General features: G+C 33.2%; 1 protein-coding gene across 1 annotated transcript in view; it reads right to left on the bottom strand.

Moving 5' to 3' along the window:
• The window catches only part of LOC120414941 (MOXD1 homolog 2-like), a 253,539-nt gene that overhangs the window by 56,805 nt on the left and 170,118 nt on the right, over nucleotides 1–26,616 (bottom strand). The window contains exon 5 of the mRNA XM_039576271.2: nucleotides 7,578–7,757. Coding sequence (XP_039432205.1) covers nucleotides 7,578–7,757 — 180 coding nt within the window. The remainder of the gene's footprint in view (nucleotides 1–7,577; nucleotides 7,758–26,616) is intronic.

Below are 26,616 nucleotides of genomic sequence, written 5' to 3'. Positions count from 1 at the left end.
TCATGACATTATCCCGATTCCAAAACACTATATATATTTTTTTTTATGTTAGTATGAGTATGTTAGCCAATGTCTCCCATATAGCCAAAATCCCACAAGCTCTGTGCTTCAGTTAAGCACTGGGCCGTGCTTAACCGGGGCAACTGAACGAACCAAAACCGTGGCAGTGCAAAACCGGGGCATGACTGTATAAAAGATGATGGAGTTGGACCTCATTCTTGCAAGCATGTAAATTTACTCAATATAGAGTAGGTTTACTAGCAAAAAATATCTCGGAAGTTTAAAATTATTTAATCTTGTTTTACTTTTTTGTGCTATTTTTAAACGATTTTTGTATATAACTTTTATTACAATAAAGCAACTTTTTTTTGCCAAGCCCTACAAGTGTACATTTTTAAAATTGTCGCTATATACCTAAATATATAATTATATTATTTTTTTTTAATATTCTTATTTAAATCAAAAAAAGACCGTTGCAAATATTTTTCAAAGTTTATGTCCCTTGCCTTTGGCCAAGTCCAGGGAGGGAGAGACAAAACAAAATTAAACATTGAAACTTCTTGCCATTTCAATGAAAGAAGTGTTGTAAAATGCATTGTGCACAGTTGTTTTACATTTATTAGACTTCGCATTTTTTTTTGAGGACCTGTGCAATTCCACAAAACTTCAAAATATGTTTTAATGTTTTCAATCATGCTCAAAGTGATTATCATCGCATCAAAATATTTTTTTTAGGGAATTTTACTTTAGAACTGGAACTGGAATAAAAACACCTGTTATTGGTTTCAACAAAGCCACCCTAATCCTTAACAAGCTTAGCTTGTTCTCAAATCTTTCAACCTTCCCTTTTTCCACCCCCACATATGTCACGATGCATCTCGTCTTCCCTCGCCATTGCATTGCCTCGCTGTCATTGGCATTTTGGCATATCCTGCGAAACTCCGACCGCCGATTTACATGGTTGAACCGGTTCCCAATCGACTGTGGAGAAGGTACACTTTTACTTTGCGGAAACACAGCTCCGCCATCGTCACCATCGTGAACTTCACGTACATTTCACGACCGTCATGACGACACGGGTTGGCGCAACTTGTTGGCGTTGATTTGGCACGATAATGTGCGGTTGACAGTGCCGCAAATTGATTTCCGACTCTTTTTTTTATTGACTTGTGTTTTAACGAGAAAGACAGAAATTTCAAAGAAAACGATTTTTAATGTAGCAAAATGCACGAAAATCACGACACAATTTGATTTCAATTTGCAATTCTGAGATCGTGTCAAAGTTCAAACCTTAAAACAAAGAACAGCAAAAAGGTGGAGTCAAACTAAATTGAATTATTCTGGTCGATTAACTTTTCGATCGCCTTTCAGAGTTGCAACAAATTCGGCACGACATTTTGTACCTTTCGATTTAATTTTGTCCTTTAAGGTTTCACCATTGAAAAAATAAAAACACAAAATCAGCTACATCACGTCAGTCAGCTGTAATTCCACGTGCGCTCGCAAAGGTTGGCATAGTTTAGCGTTTAGTCACGTTCGGCTCCGTAATTTAGTGTAGTGCTTTTGCACCATTTCCAAGTCCATGCCGTAAGTTTGCGCGCGCCAGTACAAAAAAGGGGTAATTTCGTCCGGGTTTCCCCGGTCGCCGCCCACACTTTTGCTGAACTAGCCGAGGAACCCTTGGCAGGTATCTTTCTGGGACTAATCCATTTGCCCGAACGACCTTTTTGTGAGACCATTTGGAATATGGGTCTAGACTGGGGGGTCCACCCAGGTGGACTGGCGTGACTTTTACGCCAGACTGCAAATTTGCACCCTAGGTGGCACTGTGAAATTGCATACTTTCGGGCGTTTTTGGCATACCGTTTTTTGGATCACGTAGTGCAAATTGCATATTTGAAGGCGATTTCTTGCGACAAATCAAATTCTATGCCTTTTGGGATGCTTTCGAGATGGGGGTTTCAACTGTGTCAACTCACACCTTCGGTGGGGGTCGTTGATTGTCTACGACCTTTCACGACCGAATGATATTGTATTCAAGACTATTGAAAGGGCAGCCTGGTGGCACTGATGGGGCCTCGAAGCAAATTTTCTAAACTTAAAATGTAAAATTTAACACAAATTGACATTCTGGTAACACTGCCATCCCCACGGATTCGCAAAGTTCAACTCAAATCTGTCACATTACCTCAAATGTGAAGGTAAATGTTTGTTTATTATTTCATTTTTTTAAACTTCCCCAAAAAAGCAAACAAAACTCAATTTGTGCACAGACATCAGAAAAACGAGCCCACAGCTGCCAGTGGGATGCAAGAGCAAATATTGCCTCAGAAACGCTTTTTTCCCTCTGCAATGGTATTTTTGTAAATTAAATTCGTTCAAACAGGATTTTTTTAATTAAAACAATTTTACGGCTCTGCACAAAGTCAACAGCCACGTGTTGACTCGAGGATGGATCTTTTTTTTTGTTTCCCCTTTTGTAGACCACTTGTCCGCGTGGTTATGATGTAATAATTCAGACAAATGTCAGCAGAGAAAGGCACTCTGATGGAAATTTTCAACGCTGAAAGGAATGGAAAAGTTTGGGAAAGTGTAGGCGACTTTTGTGTGGGCTAATCTCCTCACAGCAATTCTAAAACTTTATGTTTTCAGCAAGCAATAGTTAGATAAAAAAAACACCCACAATCACCACGTGTGTATGTCTTCCAAGGAGGTTAAACTTCTTGGAATGAAATGTTTCGTGCCCCACAAACATCAGAAGTGACATTTTTTTCCCCCCGTTTTGCTGCGAGGGCGAAATTGTGCACTCCAGTGGAAAACTGTGTTTCGACCATGGAGCGGAAAGTTCTTTCATGTTGCTCTTTTTTTCAGCTGTAATTTTTTCCTATGAATGGACGCGCTTTCTTTTGAAGACGCAACCTTCCGTGTAAAAGTGCAAGTTAATTAGCGAACCGAGGTGCAACGGAGAAAAAAGCGCGAGCTAGGTTTTTTTTCGGAAATCGCAATGTGCACGCAAAATGGGGCAGGGGTTGTGAAATTCAACTTTTTTTTATTAAATTCATAATTTGGAACATTCGAACATAAAAGTCTGATATGCCAACATGGAATTACATTATTTTCTCCATAATAAGATCTAAACGAACACAGCAAAAAAAAAGTGTAAATTTGGAAGGTGTAATTTTAGAAGGTTGAATATTACCTCTTTTATGATGTAATTTTACCTCAATTTATACTGGAAATGCGACATTACACCAGAATAGTGTTAAAATTACACATTTTCAGAGGTAAAATTACACATTTTTTCTGACATAAAAGATGTACCCCTTTTCTTATGTAATATTACCATGATTTTTTTTTCTGTGAAGAGTAATGTTTACAGCAAACAAAGATTTTATTTGAAGCAAGTTAAACCCAAATAGTCGTTTTTTATATTCATTTTTGTAATTTTTAATCTGTTTAAAACTTTTTTGGTGCCTTCGGTATGCCCAAAGAAGCCATTTTGCATCATTTGTTTGTCCATATAATTTTCCATACAAATTTGGCAGCTGTTCATACAAAAATGATAAATGAAAATTCAAAAACCTGTATCTTTCGAAAGATTTTTTTGATCGATTTGTGTCTTCGGCAAAGCTGTAGGTACTACACTGAAAAAAATGATGCACGGTAAAAAAATTTGGTGATTATTAATTTAACTTTTTAACACAACAACTTGATCTGCTATTTTTATTTTTTTTCTGATATGTTTTAGGAGACATCAAATGCCATTTTTTCACAAATTTCAAGAATGTGCAAAAAAATTTGACTGAGTTATGAAGTTTTGAATCAATACTTTATTAAAAAAAAAAACAAAATATTGGTCGCACATTTTTTCAACTTCATTTTTCGATATCAAATCGAATTTGCAATCAAAAAGTACCCAAGTGAAATTTTGATAAAGTACACCGTTTTGAAGTTATAGCCATTTTTAGGAAACTTTTATGAAAAAAGTCGCAGTTATTCAATTTAAAAATACTGCTCATGTTTGCTTACTTTAAAAAAAATGTTTTTGAAAGCAGAGAAAATGCTCTATATTTTACTTTTTAAAAGTTTGGTGATACGACCTTTAGTTGCTGAGATATTTCCATCCACATATTTAAAAACAGGAAAATTGATGTCTTTTAATTCTCAGCCAAACAACCCACCTTTTTCTAATGTCGATATCTCAGCAACTGACGGTTCGATTTTCATTGTTAACATATGAAACATTCGTGAAATTTATTAATAATTATTTTTAAATCAAGACTAACATTTCAAATGGGCCATAGATTCAATATTACGCCCTTTCGGAATATTGGTCTTGATCTAAATAAAAAAATACATTTTTCTCTATATTGAAACTTTTTATTTTGTTTTTCTTTTATTTGGATAAAACATTGTCCTTTTGTAATACTCTTCTTACAACATCTTCACATTCTTCTCAATAAAACAAACAAAAAATAATACAAATCTGCATACCAAATGAACGTTTAGGTTGTTAAAAATATTGTTCAAAGTTTATGAATATTTAATTTGTTTATGAAAATAGAAATCTAGTCTTTAACAATAACCTAAAATGCATTTTGTCTAGTGACAATCATGTTACACAATTTGATTTTTTTACCAAATTCGAAAGTTAAAAAATCAGTAAAATTTAGATCGGTTTACCATCTGTCAAAACAAACAAAATTTTAACAAATTTTGGTTATACGATTAGCAATAATGATCTTTATTGCCGAATTTCGCTAAGGTTTTACCAAATTCGGTAATTTTCATTTTCCAAACTGTTCAGAAATTGAAAATTCGGTGAACTTTACCGAATTCGGTAAAAAATCTTAGTGTGATACGCATATTTAGGGCTCGCATAAAAAAAATGTTTTTTTTTTTAAATAAAAATCCGAACAATAAATTTTTTTTTCGCGGAATGACATAAATTTTTCAAAATCTGTGTCTTGAGAAAGATTTTTTGAACGATTTTGATGACTTCAGCAAAGTTGTAGATTAAAACTGTTCAAAATAAATTTTGATTTTTATTTCACGGTTTAGTACTACAGTTAAAATTCCAAAATATGTTATTCTATGATTTTTTTTATTTTTTTTTTTTTCAAAGAAACTTTAACAGGCTTTATTAGCGCTGGAAAATGGGATTGAGCAAAATCCAGTACCAAAACTTGATGATCTTTTGGAAAATATTAGAAAAGATGATCTTTCAAATTAAAAAAAAATGTTGATGCAAAACCAAATTTGCTTGAAAATAGGTTAAGGGGTTTCATATATGAAGAAAATTTCAAAATTTCAAATTACAGTAAATTCACCAAATTCACAATGAAGATGATTTTCAATCACTCTCGGAAGTTTCATGAAGATATTTCGTGACTGAACTGAGTAAGAGACGATTTATGTTCACAATTTTGCCATGCGCAAAGCGAATTGTCAAACTTTGTGGACGTTTTTCTCTAAGGCTGGTACAAATATTTTTAAAAGTTTTTGTCACCCCTCCCCTTCAAAATTGGCCCGAAAAATCAGGGGGCAAAAAAAATATTTTTACAATAAACTTCAAAATTTCAATGAAAATTCAAGTGCAACCAGCTGAAATCAAATTAAAATACATTCTTCTGCGTTTAAAATCATTTTTAGCATGTTTGGGTTTATTAAAAAATGTTAAGATTTTTTGAAAATTTTCGATGCAAAACATTTTTTTTCGATACAATTTTTGTTTTTGTCAGATCTTAGATTTTTTGAAAACTAATGATTGCAAAACAACTGAACTAGTGTAAAATGCATTTTAAAACACTTTTTTTTCATTTAAATGTGAAGACTATGGCTTGTTATTTAAATTTTTATATTTTTTTTATTTTTTTGCCCCCCTCCCTTGACCTCGGCCAGGGCCAAGGGACAAAAACTTTTTTTAATATTTGCATCGGCCTAAACACCGAGTTGATTTACGGGTGCCACGATATCTCGAGATGGGATGGACCAAATTGGCTGAAATTTGGAGTGAAGACTCCCAAGACATATCCTTGACGAAGCCCGATTTTAAAATTTTGCTTTTAAAAAAAAATACAAAAATCAAAAACTGACGATTTTTTCTATGAAAAACATACAAATATTTTTATTTTTTTTAAATTAAGTTTTTGAAAATCGGCATTCGTCATGCACACGAAACCGGTTTAACAAGTCTTCGCCAAAATTTTGAGCCGATTTGGTTGAGATATCGTGGCACCCGTTTTTTTTAACTGATATCTTAAAATAACTGTATCTCGGAAATGATACATCCAAATCCAATACTCTGCAAAAAGAATTTTAAAAAATTAAAGTGTGTGCTCATACCAACCTCGAACATTTTTGACGATTTGCATGTATGTAACCCCTTAAACATTTTCAATAAATGTTACATTCTTGCAATTTAAAAATAGCATTGTTGCTCCAGAAGTCATAATTGTTTCAAAAATGACACTTCTGTACCAAATTTGGCACCATCCCGATTTCAGCGCAAAATACAGTCCAGACTCGATTATTCGAAGGCCTTGAAAAAATTCACTTTTTAATGTTACTATATTTTTGACTGTCGAGCTAAACTATGACCCCTAAAATATGATGAAGTGGTTTAGCATTTTTAAATCCAAAATGGAGGCCAAAATGGCGCCAAAGAAATATTGAAAAATTTATTTTTGAAATTTATTGGGCAATCAGCTAACCAAATTTAACTAAAACATATCTATTTCGAACTCTTATGTTAAAAGTAAGGCAATGAAAAAAACACGATTTTTTTGTTCATCATTCGATTATCCAAAGTCTCAAACAAACCTTCGGATCAAACTTCACATAATAAAAACTTCGAATCGAGTCTAGACTTTATGCTATTTTAATTTCCAAATCATTTAAAAAAAAAAACTTCGAAAATTGTTTAAAAAAACATATTATTTAAGGGAATCCAGCTTAGTATCAAAAATTCTAATAAAAATCGATCAGAGAATCTCTTGTCAAGATACCCGAGCAGACGGAAATAACGTGGTAGTAACATTTTTTGATATTTGAAAAAACTAGGCTAATAACATTTTATGTTATTTATAACAAGATTTGTTATTCGTCGTTATGATTTTTTTTATTGGATTGTAATTGTTATGTACATTGTTAGTTATTCTTCGAACAAATGTTATTATTTTTTGTTATTTTAATAACTATCTGATCATCTCAATAACAGTTGGAGGTATTCTTCCATAACAAAAAATGTTATTCCCATGTTGTTTTGGCTTTCAACAAAAATGGATTTTTCAAGAAGATTCCAAAACATTTTCTGTTATTTTAACAATATTTGTTATTGAAAATGCATAAATATTGTTATTACCGTTATTACCGCAACTCAAACGGTGCGACTTTTGTCACTCTTCATCAAACGAGCGCTTGGCGTAATGGTAACGCCAACCCAACACCACTGCTCGCTGCGGCGGAAAATGCAATTTCCTTCCTTCCTTGGAAAGACCTTGTGCTGCGGGGGTGGTGGCCAATTATAATTCAAACCCACCTTAGGAAAAATTACACGAAGGGGAAAAAAAACTTACATCCGATCCACGTGCCCAGTTGGCGACGACGGTGTTGCAGTGCATCGACTGCAGCTGGAAGCACGGCTGGCCACGCTGCCGCGACAGGTTCTCCAGCTCGTCCGACAGGCCCTGGCACTCGTACAGCAGCATGTGGTTCAGGTACAGCACGCTGGTCGAGGAGTCGAACACCGGTTCGTACTGAAAAAGGGAAGGAGAGATGGTTGTTATTACACAGTAAGTATTAACAAGAAATGGGTTTTTCACAAGTTCGGCATTTTTCTTCTGTGTAAATTAAGATCTGACAACGATAACGAATCAAATATTCCAATTATGAATCTCATCGCGATGTTATTGCATCTTGTGTAATTAATTCGACAGTATTTTCAATTGCCAACAATACAAAATCTGATAAACTTTCCCTCTTTCGCGTCAACCCAGAACTCAACACAGCTGGCACATGTCCAACAAAAAAACAACCCTCTTCGAAAGTGCACTCGACATTCACCCTACCCTAATTGAAGCCACGTGGTCGCTGCCGCCACCACGTGTCCACGTTCCCTTTCCCGATTTTTCGAAAATTTCTTTGAACACGATTGAATTCGCCGCCTCGACACGGTGAAATCCGAGCAACGCCGGAAATCGCAAGCAAACCCGCGGAGATTGAATTTGTGTAAATGATGCTGCGTTGTCAAAGTTGATGTTATCGATGAGATGTCGGCAAATACACCCTAGACAACTCGAGGGCGAGTACGAGAGTGGGATTAGAAGATTATTACATCCTTAACCTAAATATTTGCTTTGGAGAGTGGAAGCTAGAAGGGGATCCACGACAACGATGACGACGCGTAGAAACAATAAGCAATAAAGTGTTCTGTTTGACATGATTGCCGGAGGCGGCGGCAGGAGTCGCGGTTCAGGTTCGAGGAGATGTTTTGTGAGGGTGATTCAAGTGTTTTGAAAAGACTTGTTGAACAATTTCAGAAGATTTAGGCAAGATTTTAGGAAAAATCAAAGGTTTAGTTTCAATGTTTAATGTTGAAAACTATTTGGGTAATTCTCCGCCAACTCACACAGCAGTTGCCCCGACCCCTCTTCGATTTGCGTGAAACTTTGTCCTAAGGGGTAACTTTTGTCCCTGATCACGAATCCGAGGTCCGTTTTTTGATATCTCGTGACGGAGGGGCGGTACGACCCCTTCCATTTTTGAACATGCGAAAAAAGAGGTGTTTTTCAATAATTTGCAGCCTGAAACGGTGATGAGATAGAAATTTGGTGTCAAAGGGACTTTTATGTAAAATTAGACGCCCGATTTGATGGCGTACTCAGAATTCCGAAAAAACGTATTTTTCATCGAAAAAAACACTAAAAAAGTTTTAAAAATTCTCCCATTTTCCGTTACTCGACTGTAAAAAATTTTGGAACATGTCATTTTATGGGAAATTTAATGTACTTTTCGAATCTACATTGTCCCAGCAGGGTCATTTTTTCATTTAGAACAAAATTTTTCATTTTAAAATTTCGTGTTTTTTCTAACTTTGCAGGGTTATTTTTTAGAGTGTAACAATGTTCTACAAAGTTGTAGAGCAGACAATTACAAAAATTTTGATATATATACATAAGGGGTTTGCTTATAAACATCACAAGTTATCACGATTTTACGAAAAAAAGTTTTAAAAAAGTTGGTCGTCATCGATCATGGCCGTTCATGGTCACCCGCGACAGACACGGACGACGAAACAAAGAGAAACGCAAAAAGTAACTTTTTCAAAACTTTTTTTCGTAAAATCGCGATAACTTGTGATGTTTATAAGCAAACCCCTAATGTCTATATATCAAATTTTTTGTAATTGTCTGCTCTACAACTTTGTAGAACATTGTTACACTCTAAAAAATAACCCTGCAAAGTTAGAAAAAACACGAAATTTTAAAATGAAAAATTTTGTTCTAAATGAAAAAATGACCCTTCTGGGACAATGTAGATTCGAAAAGTACATTAAATTTCCCATAAAATGACATGTTCCAAAATTTTTTACAGTCGAGTAACGGAAAATGGGAGAATTTTTAAAACTTTTTTAGTGTTTTTTTCGATGAAAAATACGTTTTTTCGGAATTCTGAGTACGTCATCAAATCGGGCGTCTAATTTTACATAAAAGTCCCTTTGATGCCAAATTTCTATCTCATCACCGTTTCAGGCTGCAAATTATTGAAAAACACCTCTTTTTTCGCATGTTCAAAAATGGAAGGGGTCGTACCGCCCCTCCGTCACGAGATATCAAAAAACGGACCTCGGATTCGTGATCAGGGACAAAAGTTACCCCTTAGGACAAAGTTTCACGCAAATCGAAGAGGGGTCGGGGCAACTTTTCCCGATTTCGTGTGAGTTGGTAGAGAATTACCCATTTATCATCATCATATTAATTTTTATAAAGATCGCAAATGTTCATTTTGAATTATTTTAATTTATTTAGAATTACTTCGTTATGATAGAATTTTTATTGCAAAAATGAATAGTAAACTTATAAATTTCAATTACTTTAAAAGTTAGGATTGGAATGGTTGAGTTTGTGATCGATCGAGCTTATATTTTGGATTAAGTATGTACTTGCATTCCATTCAGCACTGTAATGGACGGTCAAGATCATCAAATTATTATTTGAAATCGTTCATTTGGTTTATTTAAAATTAGACAATTGTTTTAAATAAAACTTATCATTGGTTATTTTAATAAACGCTATCTATGAAAAAATAAATATTTGAATACTCTATATAAAAATAAGTCATTTATATACAAGGATATTGCTATCGTTCAAGCTTATATCAGAATATTTAGGGCTCCTGACTAAACAGTAATTATCTTACTGTATATCTATCTTCATCTCTACTACAAAGTATAAAAAAAACTACAAAGTCAAATATTATTTGAAAACTTCCAATTAATTTTTGTTAATTGATTCTAAATGTTAAAACTCAATAAATGATTTTCCTCAAAAGTGTTTCAATTAGTTTCAATTAATGATGAGTCCAGGGTGATCAAAGTATGACCCACGATCTATTTTTGTATGGTCTGTGGACCCGCTTTGAATGTGCATGTTAAAGGCCATTTAACCCATAACTTGAATGATTTCAAATATCATAAAAACAATAAATAAAAACTTGATTGAACTTTTCATTTTGCTTTTTATACATAGCAGTCCATAATTACAACACAAAATACATATCTCATTTTTTACATCATTCTTCAACTTCTTCAAAAAAAAAAACGCTTTATTTTTTTTATATGACCATTAAATTTAGTTTTGATTTTGAGTGATTTTTTACAATTTTTTATTTAAAAATATTAGGGTAATTCTCCGCCAACTCACACAGCAGTTGCCCTGACCCTTCTTCGATTTGCGTGAAACTTAGTGAAAATAAGTGATTTAAAAAAAAGTTATCTGTAATAAAAGTCACGAGGAACCTTCAATTCTTCAGCTATTTTTGCTTTGCTATTTTTTTCATATATTCAAAAAGCATTTATAGCAATTTATCAAGCTTAGCTAAATTCTTAGTACAAAAATTCTTGAAGCAACATAATATATTTTACTCTTTTATTTTAAGGAAAATATTTATACAATTTGACAAAAAAATATTTTTTCAATCTTCTTAAAATTTTCTTTGTTTCTCTTTCAATTATATCATATTCCCTTATCTGAAAGACAATAAAAACAAAAGCCTTTTTTTCAATTTCTGTTTTACTCAAACTTATGGCCTTTTGTTAATCCCAGTTTTGACATTAACAATTTATTAAGTGGAATATGAGCTTGATTATTTATTTAAAAAACAGTTATTTCTTAAAAAAGTTTTCAGCAATAAATGTCATTTGTTTATATTATGTTTTTTTTTTTTCAATCTTAATAAGTATTATTAACAGAATTTATCTATTTTTTTTATTATCTTTATTTAATAGTATATTTTTATTGCAATTAAATTATCCTCTTATTTTTAAATAACATGTTTTATTTGCGCAACACACAATGAAAATATGTTTCAATTAGGGGTAATTCTCCGCCAACTCACACAGCAGTTGCCCCGACCCCTCTTCGATTTGCGTGAAACTTTGTCCTAAGGGGTAACTTTTGTCCCTGATCACGAATCCGAGGTCCGTTTTTTGATATCTCGTGACGGAGGGGCGGTACGACCCCTTCCATTTTTGCACATGCGAAAAAAGAGGTGTTTTTCAATAATTTGCAGCCTGAAACGGTGATGAGATAGAAATTTGGTGTCAAAGGGACTTTTATGTAAAATTAGACGCCCGATTTGATGGCGTACTCAGAATTCCGAAAAAACGTATTTTTCATCGAAAAAAACACTAAAAAAGTTTTAAAAATTCTCCCATTTTCCGTTACTCGACTGTAAAAAATTTTGGAACATGTCATTTTATGGGAAATTTAATGTATTTTTCGAATCTACATTGTCCCAGAAGGGTCATTTTTTCATTTAGAACAAAATTTTTCATTTTAAAATTTCGTGTTTTTTCTAACTTTGCAGGGTTATTTTTTAGAGTGTAACAGTGTTCTACAAAGTTGTAGAGCAGACAATTACAAAAATTTTGATATACAGACATAAGGGGTTTGCTTATAAACATCACAAGTTATCACGATTTTACGAAAAAAAGTTTTAAAAAAGTTGGTCGTCATCGATCATGGCCGTTCATGGTCACCCGCGACAGACACGGACGACGAAACAAAGAGAAACGCAAAAAGTAACTTTTTCAAAACTTTTTTTCGTAAAATCGCGATAACTTGTGATGTTTATAAGCAAATCCCTTATGTCTATATATCAAAATTTTTGTAATTGTCTGCTCTACAACTTTGTAGAACATTGTTACACTCTAAAAAATAACCCTGCAAAGTTAGAAAAAACACGAAATTTTAAAATGAAAATTTTTGTTCTAAATGAAAAAATGACCCTTCTGAGACAATGTAGATTCGAAAAGTACATTAAATTTGCCATAAAATGACATGTTCCAAAATTTTTTACAGTCGAGTAACGGAAAATGGGAGAATTTTTAAAACTTTTTTAGTGTTTTTTTCGATGAAAAATACGTTTTTTCGGAATTCTGAGTACGCCATCAAATCGGGCGTCTAATTTTACATAAAAGTCCCTTTGACACCAAATTTCTATCTCATCACCGTTTCAGGCTGCAAATTATTGAAAAACACCTCTTTTTTCGCATGTTCAAAAATGGAAGGGGTCGTACCGCCCCTCCGTCACGAGATATCAAAAAACGGACCTCGGATTCGTGATCAGGGACAAAAGTTACCCCTTAGGACAAAGTTTCACGCAAATCGAAGAGGGGTCGGGGCAACTTTTCCCGATTTCGTGTGAGTTGGTAGAGAATTACCCTTAGGAAATTATCAATCAATTCAAAATCCTTATCTCTAAAAAATCACATTCTTGGAAACCTTAATGTTTCCAACAATTTTTAAATTTTTCATGTACAGCACCATTTTTCCACTTAAGATTAATCCATAAAGCAGGGGGACCCATTTTGAATGATAATGTAAAATGGCCCGCTGACCAATTTTTGTAAAATGATTGTATACTTTTTCAAAATGAAGGTATATTGAGTGCCATCAGCTGAAATCCATATAAAATGCAGTTTATTCGATAATAATTTGAATTTTTGTTAATTTTCTAAAAACAGTACAACAAAAATTGTTTTTTTTTTTGCTGAAATGTTTTTTTGAATCTTTTTTATAATTAATTTTTACAAATTAACTGTACGCGAGTATAATACATTTTCCTGCACTTTTTTTTTTCATTAAAAAGTATAAATTCTGGTTTTTAATTTCAATTTTTATATTTCTTTTAATTAGTTTGCCTCCCCTCGACCATGGCCAGAGTCGAGAGACAAAAACATTTTTAAATATAGTCATTGGCCTAATTGTTGGAAAATCGCAACGATTTTTCATTAGTTAATTTTTAATTTAATATAAAATTACGCCGTTACAAAAATTGTTCAGATTTCATGTCACCATTTTCAAAATATAAAAAAACTTAATTCCTTATTCAAATACAATAACAAAAATAAAACTAATGAAAATCTCTTATTATTTGGCTTTTTATTATTTTTAAATAAATAACGATTTAAAAAAACGATTAAAAAAAATACAGATACAGTTGACTGTCTTTGGCTGTCGATCTTCTCGATATCAATATTGTTCCATCTGTCAATATTTTTTTTCTGTCCCTTTCAATGCTTTGATTTTCCGTTTTATAATTTGGTACCTCTCGCTCTCGCCGGTCCCTTCAATGTCGACAGAGAGAGAGAGTTTACTGTTTAAAAAAAAACTTCAATTGATAAATGCATTTTTGAGTCTTTATGCATTTGGCCCGCAAGCTCATTTGAATTTTAAATTTGGCCCGGCATCCAACAACTTTGAGCACCCCGGCCATAAAGGTATTGTGCAGAATTCAAATTGAGAAAGGTACCTAAAAGTTTTCATATCATTTCAAACATGAGCAGTTTTTTTGCATTTGTTTGAACGTTTCTAGTACTTTTTAAAGATAATATTGTCATTGATTTTAGCGAGTTTTTTTATTTTATTTTCAAATATGAACTGGATATTAAGATTTCTTTAATTAATCTTTGCGAATTTTTATATTGTTGGAAACAAGCAAGAACAGTTCTTACAAATATTGAAACATGTTTTGAAAATTATCCTCTAATTTTAAGATTATTTCAATCATGAGGTACATTGTAATTTTTTTTGTAAGTGATATTTTCAATTATTGTTAGCTTGGATTTTCCTTTAAACATGACGTTTTGCTGAATACGAAATTCAAAAATAAACTTCTCACTAAGCAAAATTGGTTGGCATAAAACAACGACATGTTTTTTTTTGCATTCATATACAATTCAAAGAAATGCTTTTTATGAGACTTTGGATTTCATTAAACATGCGAGAATGATGAAAAATGGATTTAAAAAAGAAATAAATAGTAAAACATTGTTATATTTTAGTAAACAGTCAAAATTATGCTCTTTGTGCATGGATACCAATAAGTTGAACATTAAGAAGGGTGAGAGTGGGGGTGGAGTTCTTGAAAATTAGCTAAGGGGGGAAATGGATCGAAAAGAAACACTGATTTGGAATTTCCCCTCCAGATTTGTGCTTGATCAGAAATTTTTAATAAAATGCAGATGGAATGATCAATTTGTATATTTCCATAAATATGTTTTTATCGAACTCAAATAAATGATTTTGACAATTGCATTAAATTTAGTTCGCAGTTAAACCATTTTAATCGCAAAAATGATTTTTCATGGTATTTTAATGATAAAATAAAAACTAACTTAATCCACCTATGTGGTTGATGCCTTCCTCACTTTTTACCAACAATGGGTAATATGAGTGGTTTGGACACATATTTCAGCTATTTTTTTTTTTAGGTCCAGAAAAATAAGTACACAGATATAACTTAAGTTGTCATAACTCGAGACAGGGTTGCCAGATTTTCAATTATGTGGACTCGTTGGAAAGGTCTCTTGATAACCTAACCAACGATGGGTCGGATGATGGTTCCGGACATCGTTTACATACATTTAAGTGAGATCCGGCTTGAAAAAAGTACATAAATATCACTTAAGTGGTCATAACTCGAGACAGGGTTGCCAGATCTTCAATTATGTGGACTCGTTGGAAAGGTCTCTCGATTACCTAACCAATGATGGGTCGGATGATGGATCCGGACATCGTTTACATACATTTAAGTGAGATCCGGCTTCAAAAAAGTACATAAATATCACTTAAGTGGTCATAACTCGAGACAGGGTTGCCAGATTTTCAATTATGTGGACTCGTTGGAAAGGTCTCTCGATTACCTAATCAATGATGGGTCGGATGATGGTTCCGGACATCGTTTACATACATTTAAGTAAGATCCGGCTTCAAAAAAGTACATAAATATCCCTTAATTGGTCATAACTCGAGACAGGGTTGCCAGATTTTCAATTATGTGGACTCGTTGGAAAGGTCTCTTGATAACCTAACCAACGATGGGTCGGATGATGGTTCCGGACATCGTTGACATACATTTAAGTGAGATCCGGCTTCAAAAAAGTACATAAATATCACTTAAGTGGTCATAACTCGTGACAGGGTTGCCAGATCTTCAATGTTGTGGATTCGTTGGAAAGGTCTCTCGATTATCTAACCAACGATGGGTCGGATGATGGATTCGGACATCGTTTACATGCATTTAAGTGAGATCCAGCTTCAAAAAAGTACATAAATATCACTTAAGTGGTCATAACTCGAGAGAGGGTTGCCAGATCTTCAATGTTGTGGATTCGTTGGAAAGGTCTCTCGATTACCTAACCAACGATGGGTCGGATGATGGTTCCGGACATCGTTTACATACATTTAAGTGAGATCCGGCTTCAAAAAAGTACATAAATATCACTTAAGTGGTCATAACTCGAGACAGGGTTGCCAGATCTTCAATTATGTGGACTCGTTGGAAAGGTCTCTCGATTACCTAACCAATGATGGGTCGGATGATGGATCCAGACATCGTTTACATGCATTTAAGTGAGATCCGGCTTCAAAAAAGTACATAAATATCACTTAAGTGGTCATAACATGAGACAGGATTGCCAGATCTTCAATTATGTGGACTCGTTGGAAAGGTCTCTCGATTACCTAACCAACGATGGGTCGGATGATGGTTCCGGACATCGTTTACATACATTTAAGTGAGATCCGGCTTCAAAAAAGTACATAAATATCACTTAAGTGGTCATAACTCGTGACAGGGTTGCCAGATCTTCAATTATGTGGACTCGTTGGAAAGGTCTCTCGATTACCTAACCAACGATGGGTCGGATGATGGTTCCGGACATCGTTTACATACATTTAAGTGAGATCCGGCTTCAAAAAAGTACATAAATATCACTTAAGTGGTCATAACTCGTGACAGGGTTGCCAGATCTTCAATGTTGTGGATTCGTTGGAAAGGTCTCTCGATTATCTAACCAACGATGGGTCGGATGATGGATTCGGACATCGTTTACATGCATTTAAGTGAGATCCAGCTTCAAAAAAGTACATAAATATCACTTAAGTGGTCATAACTCGAGAGAGGGTTGCCAGATCTTCAATGTTGTGGATTCGTTGGAAAGGTCTCTCGATTACCTAACCAACGATGGGTCGGATGATGGTTCCGGACATCGTTTACATACATTTAAGTGAGATCCGGCTTCAAAAAAGTACATAAATATCACTTAAGTGGTCATAACTCGAGACAGGGTTGCCAGATCTTCAATTATGTGGACTCGTTGGAAAGGTCTCTCGATTACCTAACCAATGATGGGTCGGATGATGGATCCAGACATCGTTTACATGCATTTAAGTGAGATCCGGCTTCAAAAAAGTACATAAATATCACTTAAGTGGTCATAACATGAGACAGGATTGCCAGATCTTCAATTATGTGGACTCGTTGGAAAGGTCTCTCGATTACCTAACCAACGATGGGTCGGATGATGGTTCCGGACATCGTTTACATACATTTAAGTGAGATCCGGCTTCAAAAAAGTACATAAATATCACTTAAGTGGTCATAACTCGTGACAGGGTTGCCAGATCTTCAATTATGTGGACTCGTTGGAAAGGTCTCTCGATTACCTAACCAACGATGGGTCGGATGATGGTTCCGGACATCGTTTACATACATTTAAGTGAGATCCGGCTTCAAAAAAGTACATAAATATCACTTAAGTGGTCATAACTCGTGACAGGGTTGCCAGATCTTCAATGTTGTGGACTCGTTGGAAAGGTCTCTCGATTACCTAACCAACGATGGGTCGGATGATGGATCCGGACATCGTTTACATGCATATAATTGAGATCCGGATATATGTGAAAACACATTTTTATTCATAACTTTTGAACTAGTTATCGAAACTTCAAACAATTCAATAGCGATGTATGGGACCCTAAACCAAGTCGAATGCAACTGGTTCGATCAAAATCGGTTCATCCAGTGCTGAGAAAACTTGGCAAGATTTTTGAACACATACATACATACACACACACACACATACACACACACAGACATTTGTTCAGTTTTCGATTCTGAGTCGATATGTATATATGAAGGTGGGTCTTCGAGCTTTTAATAAAAAGTTCATTTTTAGAGCAGGATTATAGCCTTACCTCAGTGAGGAAGGCAAAAAAATGGAAGAAATCCCATTGAACACACACGCCTTTCGAATCTTAAAAAAAATATTCTCTTTTTCCAAGCGAAGTGTCTAAGACTCATATTTTCTTTTACCTCTTGGATACATTGTGTAAGAAGCTGTTGCATCTCAGCGAGAATCATTCATTTCAGAAAAAAATTGTTATTTTATCTCTAAAAATTGTAAACATACCACTTTTTCGTAATAATTCCACATTTAAACTAAAATTGAGGTATAATTACATCATGAAAGAGGAAACATTACGTATTACATTAAACACCTTTAAATGGTGCGAAATTTTGACTGTGTTGGATTTATCATTTTACAGACATTTTTAGTTAGTTAATTTAAATAACCCTTTCCAATTTTAACTCTAAAAACTCCACAAAACCGCTCCCGGTCCCATACAAAAGTTCACCAGCTTCCAATCCAATCTTCAACGTGTACTACAACACTCCCCCAGCTCCCCCGCAATCGATCTGATGCTTCGTACAAGCGTACAGAGTGCGGAGTACAAACGAAAACCGAAAATTGAAAATTTAATATCCTGTCGACGACCAAACCAGCATTGACAGCATGCTTGCCTAGCCTGCAGTGCGAAGGGTAAGTGTTGAAATGTTTGTTTTATGCTTCATCTTCTAAATTTTGTTTTGCGATTCATTAAAAAGTTTGTTGAAACCAAGTCAAGATTTTTGTGTTAGGTCCAACATAGGGACATCAAACCGATTCTTGCTAGAGTACGTAAGAGTATCACAACTCTTGCAAGTTTGCAACTCTCTACCAGATCTCTGCTTACATATTTATTCTTGTGATGTTTGTAAAAGTGTTTGTGTGTGTGTGTGTACGTGTGCAGCACAGTGTTGATCCGGTCGAACGCATCCGAAACCGGACTGGACGTATTCCAGCGCACCAGAACAACTCTGCAGCGGATCCGCTGGATCTTCCGGTTCGGTTCCGGTTTCGGCTGAGAAGGGGGGAATGTTTGGAGGACCTTCATTAGACAAACTTTGGATCGTAATGGGGGGAGTGAGTTGTATTGCTCCGCGGGCGATTTCACTTTCCATGTGCATGCCAGAAGAAGGGGTTTCCTGGTCCGGAATCTTTGAGTTTCCAACTTGGCAAGTTTTGCGTAATTTCCTTCGATTTGAACTGATGCATCGTTTTAATCTGGGGTTGGTTTGACCGGACGAAGTCGAAACTAAATTTTGATCTTCGACTTTTCTTGGATACGGTAGTTGAAGGTCGATGGAAATCTTGATACATTGTCCTGAATTTCATATCTATATGTCTATGGCTTCCCGAGCAGACGGTAATAACTTTGGAATAACGTTATTTGATATTTGAAAATACTAGGCCAATAACAGTTTATGTTATTTATAACATTTTTTGTTATTCGCCGTTATGATTTTTTTGTTATTGGATTGTTATTGTAATAACAAAGTAATAACATTTTTAGTTATTCTTCGAACAAATCTTTGTTATTATTTTTTGTTATTTTAACAACTAATCCGATCATCCCAATAACATTTGGAGTTATTCTTCCATAACAAAAAAAGTTATTCCCAAGTTGTTTTTGCTTTCAATCAATATCAGACCAATAACAAATTTTGTTATGATAACATAAACTGTTATTCAATTCTTATGCAGAAATGGATTTTTCAAGAAGAATCCATAACACTTTTTGTTATTTTAACAGTATTTGTTATTGAAATGGCATGAATTTTGTTATTACCGTCTGACCGGGTTGGGTTTGTTTGAAAAGTCTACTTCGTTCAACTTTAACTCAAAATTTCCATGCCCTTCAGACATTCTGTAGCTCCAATAATAGCAGCATTACATCGTCCTAACCTAACCTCGGTGAACTCTATAGCAGAGGTCCTTTCGTTTGCAACGCAATGCGAAAGCTGATAAAATATCAAACCGCAGGGCATCATTCCGGCTTTTCGTCGAATCCTGTGCAGCTTGGTTTCTGAAAAGGGTAGATTACCCTACTTTGAACAGACTTCATCAGTTGCTAATGTCAGGTTCAGAATTGTTAACTCTACCCTAACCCTCTAAGCTCATACGGGGACTCCTTCCGGGCTGCGGTTGCAGATTGTAAATATTTCCGACTTTCTTTCAATTTAATTAGAAAATTTCTGTAATCCTTTCTTTCCGGCTTTCCGAGGGTCGGTCTTTGCGGGTTTCTGGCTTTTCGTATGAGAAGGATGCACTCGCCACGAGGAGGAAGTTTTCTTAGCCCGGGAGCGTTCTCGTACGTCTTCGCCGATGGAGTTCCGATGGATCTAGGCAGAAGAGTTCGTCGAGTACGTGCGGTAGATAATCTCAACAGGAATGAAGTTACTGTATGGTAGGGAAAGTGTATGGGAACTTGTTATTTGGACTATTTGCATAAGAGAAGAGTAAAGATTTTTTGGATATTTTAAAAAGGCTGCTTGGGTGAAATGGCTCACAATAGCTATATTGTGTGTTTGTTTATAGAAAAACTTTAATAATGAATATCAAACTAATCATCATTATAACATTTGAAAATTCTTGAACATAACTACATAATCTCATTTTACCCCATCTTTAATAAAAACCTAGATAACCTCCTACTCAATCTAGTCTGTTCATTCAGCTGAATAGAGCGCTCACACCACAGCCCAAGAGTCTTCCCGAGAGATTGGAATCTTCCGTCTACTCCGTTGTGTCCCGACTAGCGGCAAGATTGATCGTCAACCCTGCTGACAGCAGCCAACTTCCCACTCTGGCGGAAGCTCCTCAGTCAATGCTTTAAAATAAAGCCATCGCCGACGAAATTCAAAAGAACTAAACGAAAAAAAAGAGAGAGCAGATAAGGCGCTCTGCCGCTAGTTTATTGGAATCGTAAATAGCTATCAGTTCATCTATTTTCCGGAGAAAAACCTCATCCCCAAAAAAAAAACAGTTTCGATTCTTTCTTTCCCGTTGATCAAAACCCGGTGTCCCAATCGCAATCATCATCATCGTTGACGTCTGTGTGTGTGTGTGTGTGTCATGTATGGGCTAATTTGCATAAATGGAGATGTTGAACGTTGAGCTTTTTTTTCTTCTCCTGGGAAAAAGCGATGATAAACACACGTCGCACTTTGGGAGAAAATTTGTGGTCAGTGGTATAAATTTTATCAAATATCATAAAATCTTCAGTTTTGTAAAATATTTTTTGATTGAAATGGCAAAAGTTTGCAATATTTTAAACTAATACAAACCTTATTTTGGCCGTAACTATGACAAAAACTTCAAAATGTTACAAATAACCAAAAACATTTGAATTTATGATATGGAAATAATCAAAACTATCAGCAAAATCGCAAAAAAAATTGAGAAATCAAAAAAAAAATTGAATGTTTGGTCTTTTTGAAATGTTAGTCTTGATTTAAAATTTATGAAAATATTTTTTTCGAAAAGATCGGAAAATTTCACGAATGTTTCATGTTTTAACATTGTAAATCGGACCATTAGTTGCTGAGATATCGACATTAAAAAATGGTAAGTTGTTTGGGTGAGACTTACACAGAAAAAAAAATTATGGTAATATTCATCAGGAAATGGTGACAGATTTTGTGGCAAAAAAATGATTAATTTTACCCCAGAAAATGATTAATTTTCACCAGTTTTTGATGAATATTTATCAGGTTCACATTTTTACACATTTTTTATGTAATATTACTCAAAAAAAGAGGTAATATTCAACCTACCAAATTTTCAACATTCCAAAATTCAACTTTTTTTCCTGTGTAGAAAACATCAATTTTCTTGTTTTTAACCCTTGTCATGGCAATATCTCAGCAACTAAGGGTCGTATCAACAAAGTCCGAATAAGAAAAATATAGAGAAAATTTTCTCAGCTTTTCAAAAATATTTTTTTTTTCAATAGTGGGCAAACATGGGCACTATTTTTAAAAAATTCAATAAATGCGACTATTTAGAAAAAAGTTACATAAAAATGGCTATAACTTGAAAACGGTGCACTTTATCAAAATTTCTCTACTGTACTTTTTAATTGCAAATTCAAATTTAAATCGAAAAATGAAATTGAAAAAAAATTGCGACCAACATTTCGATTTTTTGCCCATTCTGAAAATTTCTAAAAAGTTGGCATTAGATGTCCTCTAAAACATATAAAAAAATAAGAAAAATTAAAATAGTGTTTTTTGCAAATCAAGTTTTAGTGACAAAAAGTAAAATAAAAAATCACCAAAAAAAATTTTACCTTGTATCATTTTTTTCAGTGTAGTTCACACTACATACCATACCTACAGCTTTGCCGAAGACACCAAATCGATCAAAAAATTCCTTCAAAAGATACAGATTTTTGAATTTTCTTATATCATTTCAAATATCATATCAAATTTGTATGAAAAATTATATGGACAAACTAATGATGCAAAATGGCTTTTTTGGGCATACCGAAGGCATCAAAAAAGTTTCAGCCGGATAAAAAAATACAAAAAATAAAATTAATGAAAAAATACCGATTTCGTAAAGAACTGATGCTTTCTTAAACAAAAGAAAAATCAAACAGCAAATAAAATAATCTTAAAATAACATTATTTGAAATATTTAGTAAATTAATTGATTTTTAGGTTTTCCACATTGCGTCAGATGACATCAAATTGTATAGATATTCTGGCATTTCGAAAATTCGATCATAATTCTCATAACAAAAACGCAATATATATTTGAATCAATGATATGCTTTTCATAATTAATAGTCTAATTAATTTTGACCAATTTTCAATTTAAAGTCATCCCACCGTGTCTCATCGATAGATCAGCAGCTGAAAAATGTTTCGGCGAAAAAGGAGGACCCCCTCTTGCTGATGCCTCTGCCAGCCAATATTGATGATGGCAGGGAGCTAACACGTCGCATCAAAACAAACGAGTTATCCATTCAAACATATCGCCCTTTTTCCCCCGCACCGGGAGCATACCCGAGGAAAATCCCCTCCAACCCGGTGTGTTTGGTGGGAAGGGGGGAAAAGTGAAAGTTTTTTCTCTTTCTATTTGTTCCGTTTTCGGGAGAGAGCAGGGGGTGGGGGCGGTTGGATTTCCAAATCAATTCCGTGCCATTTGTTTGAAATGGAAACGTGACAAAATCTGCAGGGAAATCTAGCATCGACGACGTAAACAACTTATTTGTGTCACACAGTCTGAGCTGGCAGAAGAACTTTTGCCTCCGGAGAAGGAAGGGATTCTGATCCTGGGCAGCGGTGTTACGTGAGATTATCGATTGCTGGTGGCTTAAGTGCGTGTGCAACTTTGCTTCCACTCCCCGAAAAATACTGCCAGCTAAGGGAAACGTGAACGCTGATGGCTCCGCTGCCAATTGAATCATGCAAATATTTTTGTTTGTCACACTTACACACAGCTGGAGTATTATGATTTGCATATTTTTTTTTTGGTCTCGGTGACATAGATTTTTGCTGGGGCAAAACAAGTTAAGAGTTCAAAACTTGGTGTGACACTTTGGGTTCGAGAGCGTTTACTTGAAATGCACGTGGGAAAACATTGTGGAAAAGCTTTAAATTTTTATTTTTTTTTTCTTTTTGCACTGTTTTTGTATTCATGTGTTTAAAATTTGCTTTAAGGTGAAGCCGTTGATCATTTTCGAAGAATATTGATCATCACTCTAAAATTCTCTGTATTGAATTCAATTTAAGGAATTTCTGCACCAAAAGGAATCAGCATGTGCCGGTTGTTGCCTTCTTGAAGTCACTGAAAAAAAATTTGATCTAAATCAATTGTGCTTCAAAATTTATATAATTTTGTGGTACAATCATTGACTTCCTAGTTGGCAATCATTGATTACTGACGATTTCCATAACTTTGCAAGGAATGGGATAATCGTTACCAAAAGGAATCAGCATGTGTAGGGCACTATTCTAAACAACTTGTAGAAGGAATTTTGTCAAAATATTGATAGCGACGCAAAATTTATATCTTTGAACGAAAAATCATGGCAATGATGGAAGTCTTCACGTTTTAGCAGGACAAAAAATTCGCAAGTTGTAACAAAATTTGCATTTTAAGGTTTTTTTTTCCTATGAAATTCTCTAGCAAAGTTATATTTTTTTTATTTTTATTTTTCAATTCCGATCATGAATCTTCTGAGTTTAACTAAAAATGTAGTCTTCGATTAAAAATTTGAAATTTGAATAAATAAAATCATTTATAATTTTAATATCAAACATATCTGAAAGCATCTTCTAGCTTCAATTGTTAAAACAGCAACAATAATGTAAAAAAAATCAATCAAGATCTAATCACCACATAAAAAATTAAATTTTCCAAACAATATTTTGTGAAAAAAGTATATTACAAAAAAACTCTAATAAAGCGAAAAAGTGAATAAAATTTCGCTTCGTTTGATACCCATAATGAAAATTTCGAAAATTTGAGTATTTCCGTAAAAATATAGTATTTTAAGAAAATTTTAGTATTTTACATAAAAAAACTCTAATAAAGCGAAAAGTGAACAAAATTTCGCTTTGCTTGATACCCATAATGAAAATTTTTAAATTTTGAGTATTTCCGTAGAAATATGGTATTTTGAGAAACTTTTAGTATTTTCAAAAAAAAAATTCTTATAAAGAAATTTCACTAAGTTTGATACCCATATTGCATATTTTCAAAATTTGAGTTATTTGGTAAAAAAACGGTAAATTTTAAAAATTTTAGAATTCAAAATAAACTCTAATAAAGTGAAAAGCATGCAAAATTTTGCTTCGTTTGATACCCATATGGCAAATTTTGAAATTATCAGTATTTTCGAAAAAATAAGTTAATTTGTGAATGTTTTAGTATCTTAAAAAAAAATCTAATAAATTGTAAAAAGCATACAATTTTCGCTTCGTTTGATACCTTTATTGAAAATTTTGAAAATTTGAGTATTGTCAAAAAAATACGGTAATTTGTGAAAATATAAGTATTTTCAAAAAAAAAAACTATTTTAAATATTTGCAACTTTTAGAAGAAATTTTGTCAAAATATTGATAGTGACGCAAAATTTATATCTTTGAACGAAAAATCATGGCAATGATGGAAGTCTTCACGTTTTAGCAGGACAAAAAATTCGCAAGTTGTAACAAAATTTGCATTTTAAGGTTTTTTTTTCCTATGAAATTCTCTAGCAAAGTTATATTTTTTTTTATTTTTATTTTTCAATTCCGATCATGAATCTTCTGAGTTAAACTAAAAATGTAGTCTTCGATTAAAAATTTGAAATTTGAATAAATAAAATCATTTATAATTTTAATATCAAACATATCTGAAAGCATCTTCTAGCTTCAATTGTTAAAACAGCAACAATAATGTAAAAAAAATCAATCAAGATCTAATCATCACATAAAAAATTAAATTTTCCAAACAATATTTTGTGAAAAAAAGTATATTACAAAAAAACTCTAATAAAGCGAAAAAGTGAATAAAATTTCGCTTCGTTTGATACCCATCATGAAAATTTCGAAAATTTGAGTATTTCCGTAAAAATATAGTATTTTAAGAAAATTTTAGTATTTTACATAAAAAACTCTAATAAAGCGAAAAGTGAACAAAATTTCGCTTTGCTTGATACCCATAATGAAAATTTTTAAATTTTGAGTATTTTCGTAGAAATATGGTATTTTGAGAAACTTTTAGTATTTTAAAAAAAAAATTCTTATAAAGAAATTTCACTAAGTTTGATACCCATATTGCATATTTTCAAAATTTGAGTAATTTGGTAAAAAAAACAGTAAATTTTAAAAATTTTAGAATTCAAAATAAACTCTAATAAAGTGAAAAGTATGCACAATTTTGCTTTGTTTGATACCCATATGACAAATTTTGAAAATATCGGTATTTTCGAAAAAAAAAATACGTTCATATGTGAAAGTTTTAGTATTTTCAACAAAAAAATCTGATAAAGTGAAAAAAGCATACAATTTTCGCTTCGTTTGATACCTATATTGCAAATTTTGAAAATTCGAGTATTGTCAAAAAAATACGGTAATTTGTGAAAATATAAGTATTTAAAAAAACTATTACAAATTGAAATAGCATACTACATTTTGCTTTGTTTGATACTCATATTGCATATTTTGAAAGTCGAGTATTTTCGAAAAAATAGGGTAATTTGTGAAAATTTTGGTATTAAAAAAAACTCTAATAAAGTGAAAAGCATGCAAAATTTTGCTTCCTTTGATACTCATTTTGCAAATTATGAAAATTTAAGTGTTTTCTAAAAAAATACGGAAAATTGTGAAAATATTAGAATTTTTCCAAAAAAAACTTCAATAAATTGAAAAAGTAACACAATTTTGCTTTAAAAAATACAATATTTTGTAAATAATTGTAAGTACATTATTTTTCCATTTTGAAAAAATCAATTCTAAGAGAAAACATTGAATATTAAACATGATATGGTTGAATTAAGAGATTTTAGAAAGATTTTAAAAATCAGTTATCGTCCATTATCGGCGATAAGATTGTCGCCGATAGAATTATCTAAATAACGATAACGATAACCGACGATAACGAAAACCATTTGCTTCATCGTCAGAAGATAATATTATCGATTAACAACCTTGCTAGAAATATTTATGATTAAAAATAGCTGATAAATTTACAAGATTTTTCAGATTTTTTAATTTTATGAAAAAAAAAAACAAATAAAAGCTTAAATCCAACAAAAAAAATCTAACCAATTTTCAGAACCAAGGACTAAATAAATTTGAAATTGCATTTAGTTAGTAAGAATAAATATAAATTTTTCCAATTATTTTAAGTATATTTTAAAGAGAAAGGTAGAATTGAGATTATTGAATTAT

The sequence above is a fragment of the Culex pipiens genome, chromosome 2, assembly GCF_016801865.2.
Source record: "Culex pipiens pallens isolate TS chromosome 2, TS_CPP_V2, whole genome shotgun sequence".
NCBI classification, from domain to species: domain Eukaryota; kingdom Metazoa; phylum Arthropoda; class Insecta; order Diptera; family Culicidae; genus Culex; species Culex pipiens.
This window is presented reverse-complemented; position numbering and strand designations above follow the sequence as displayed.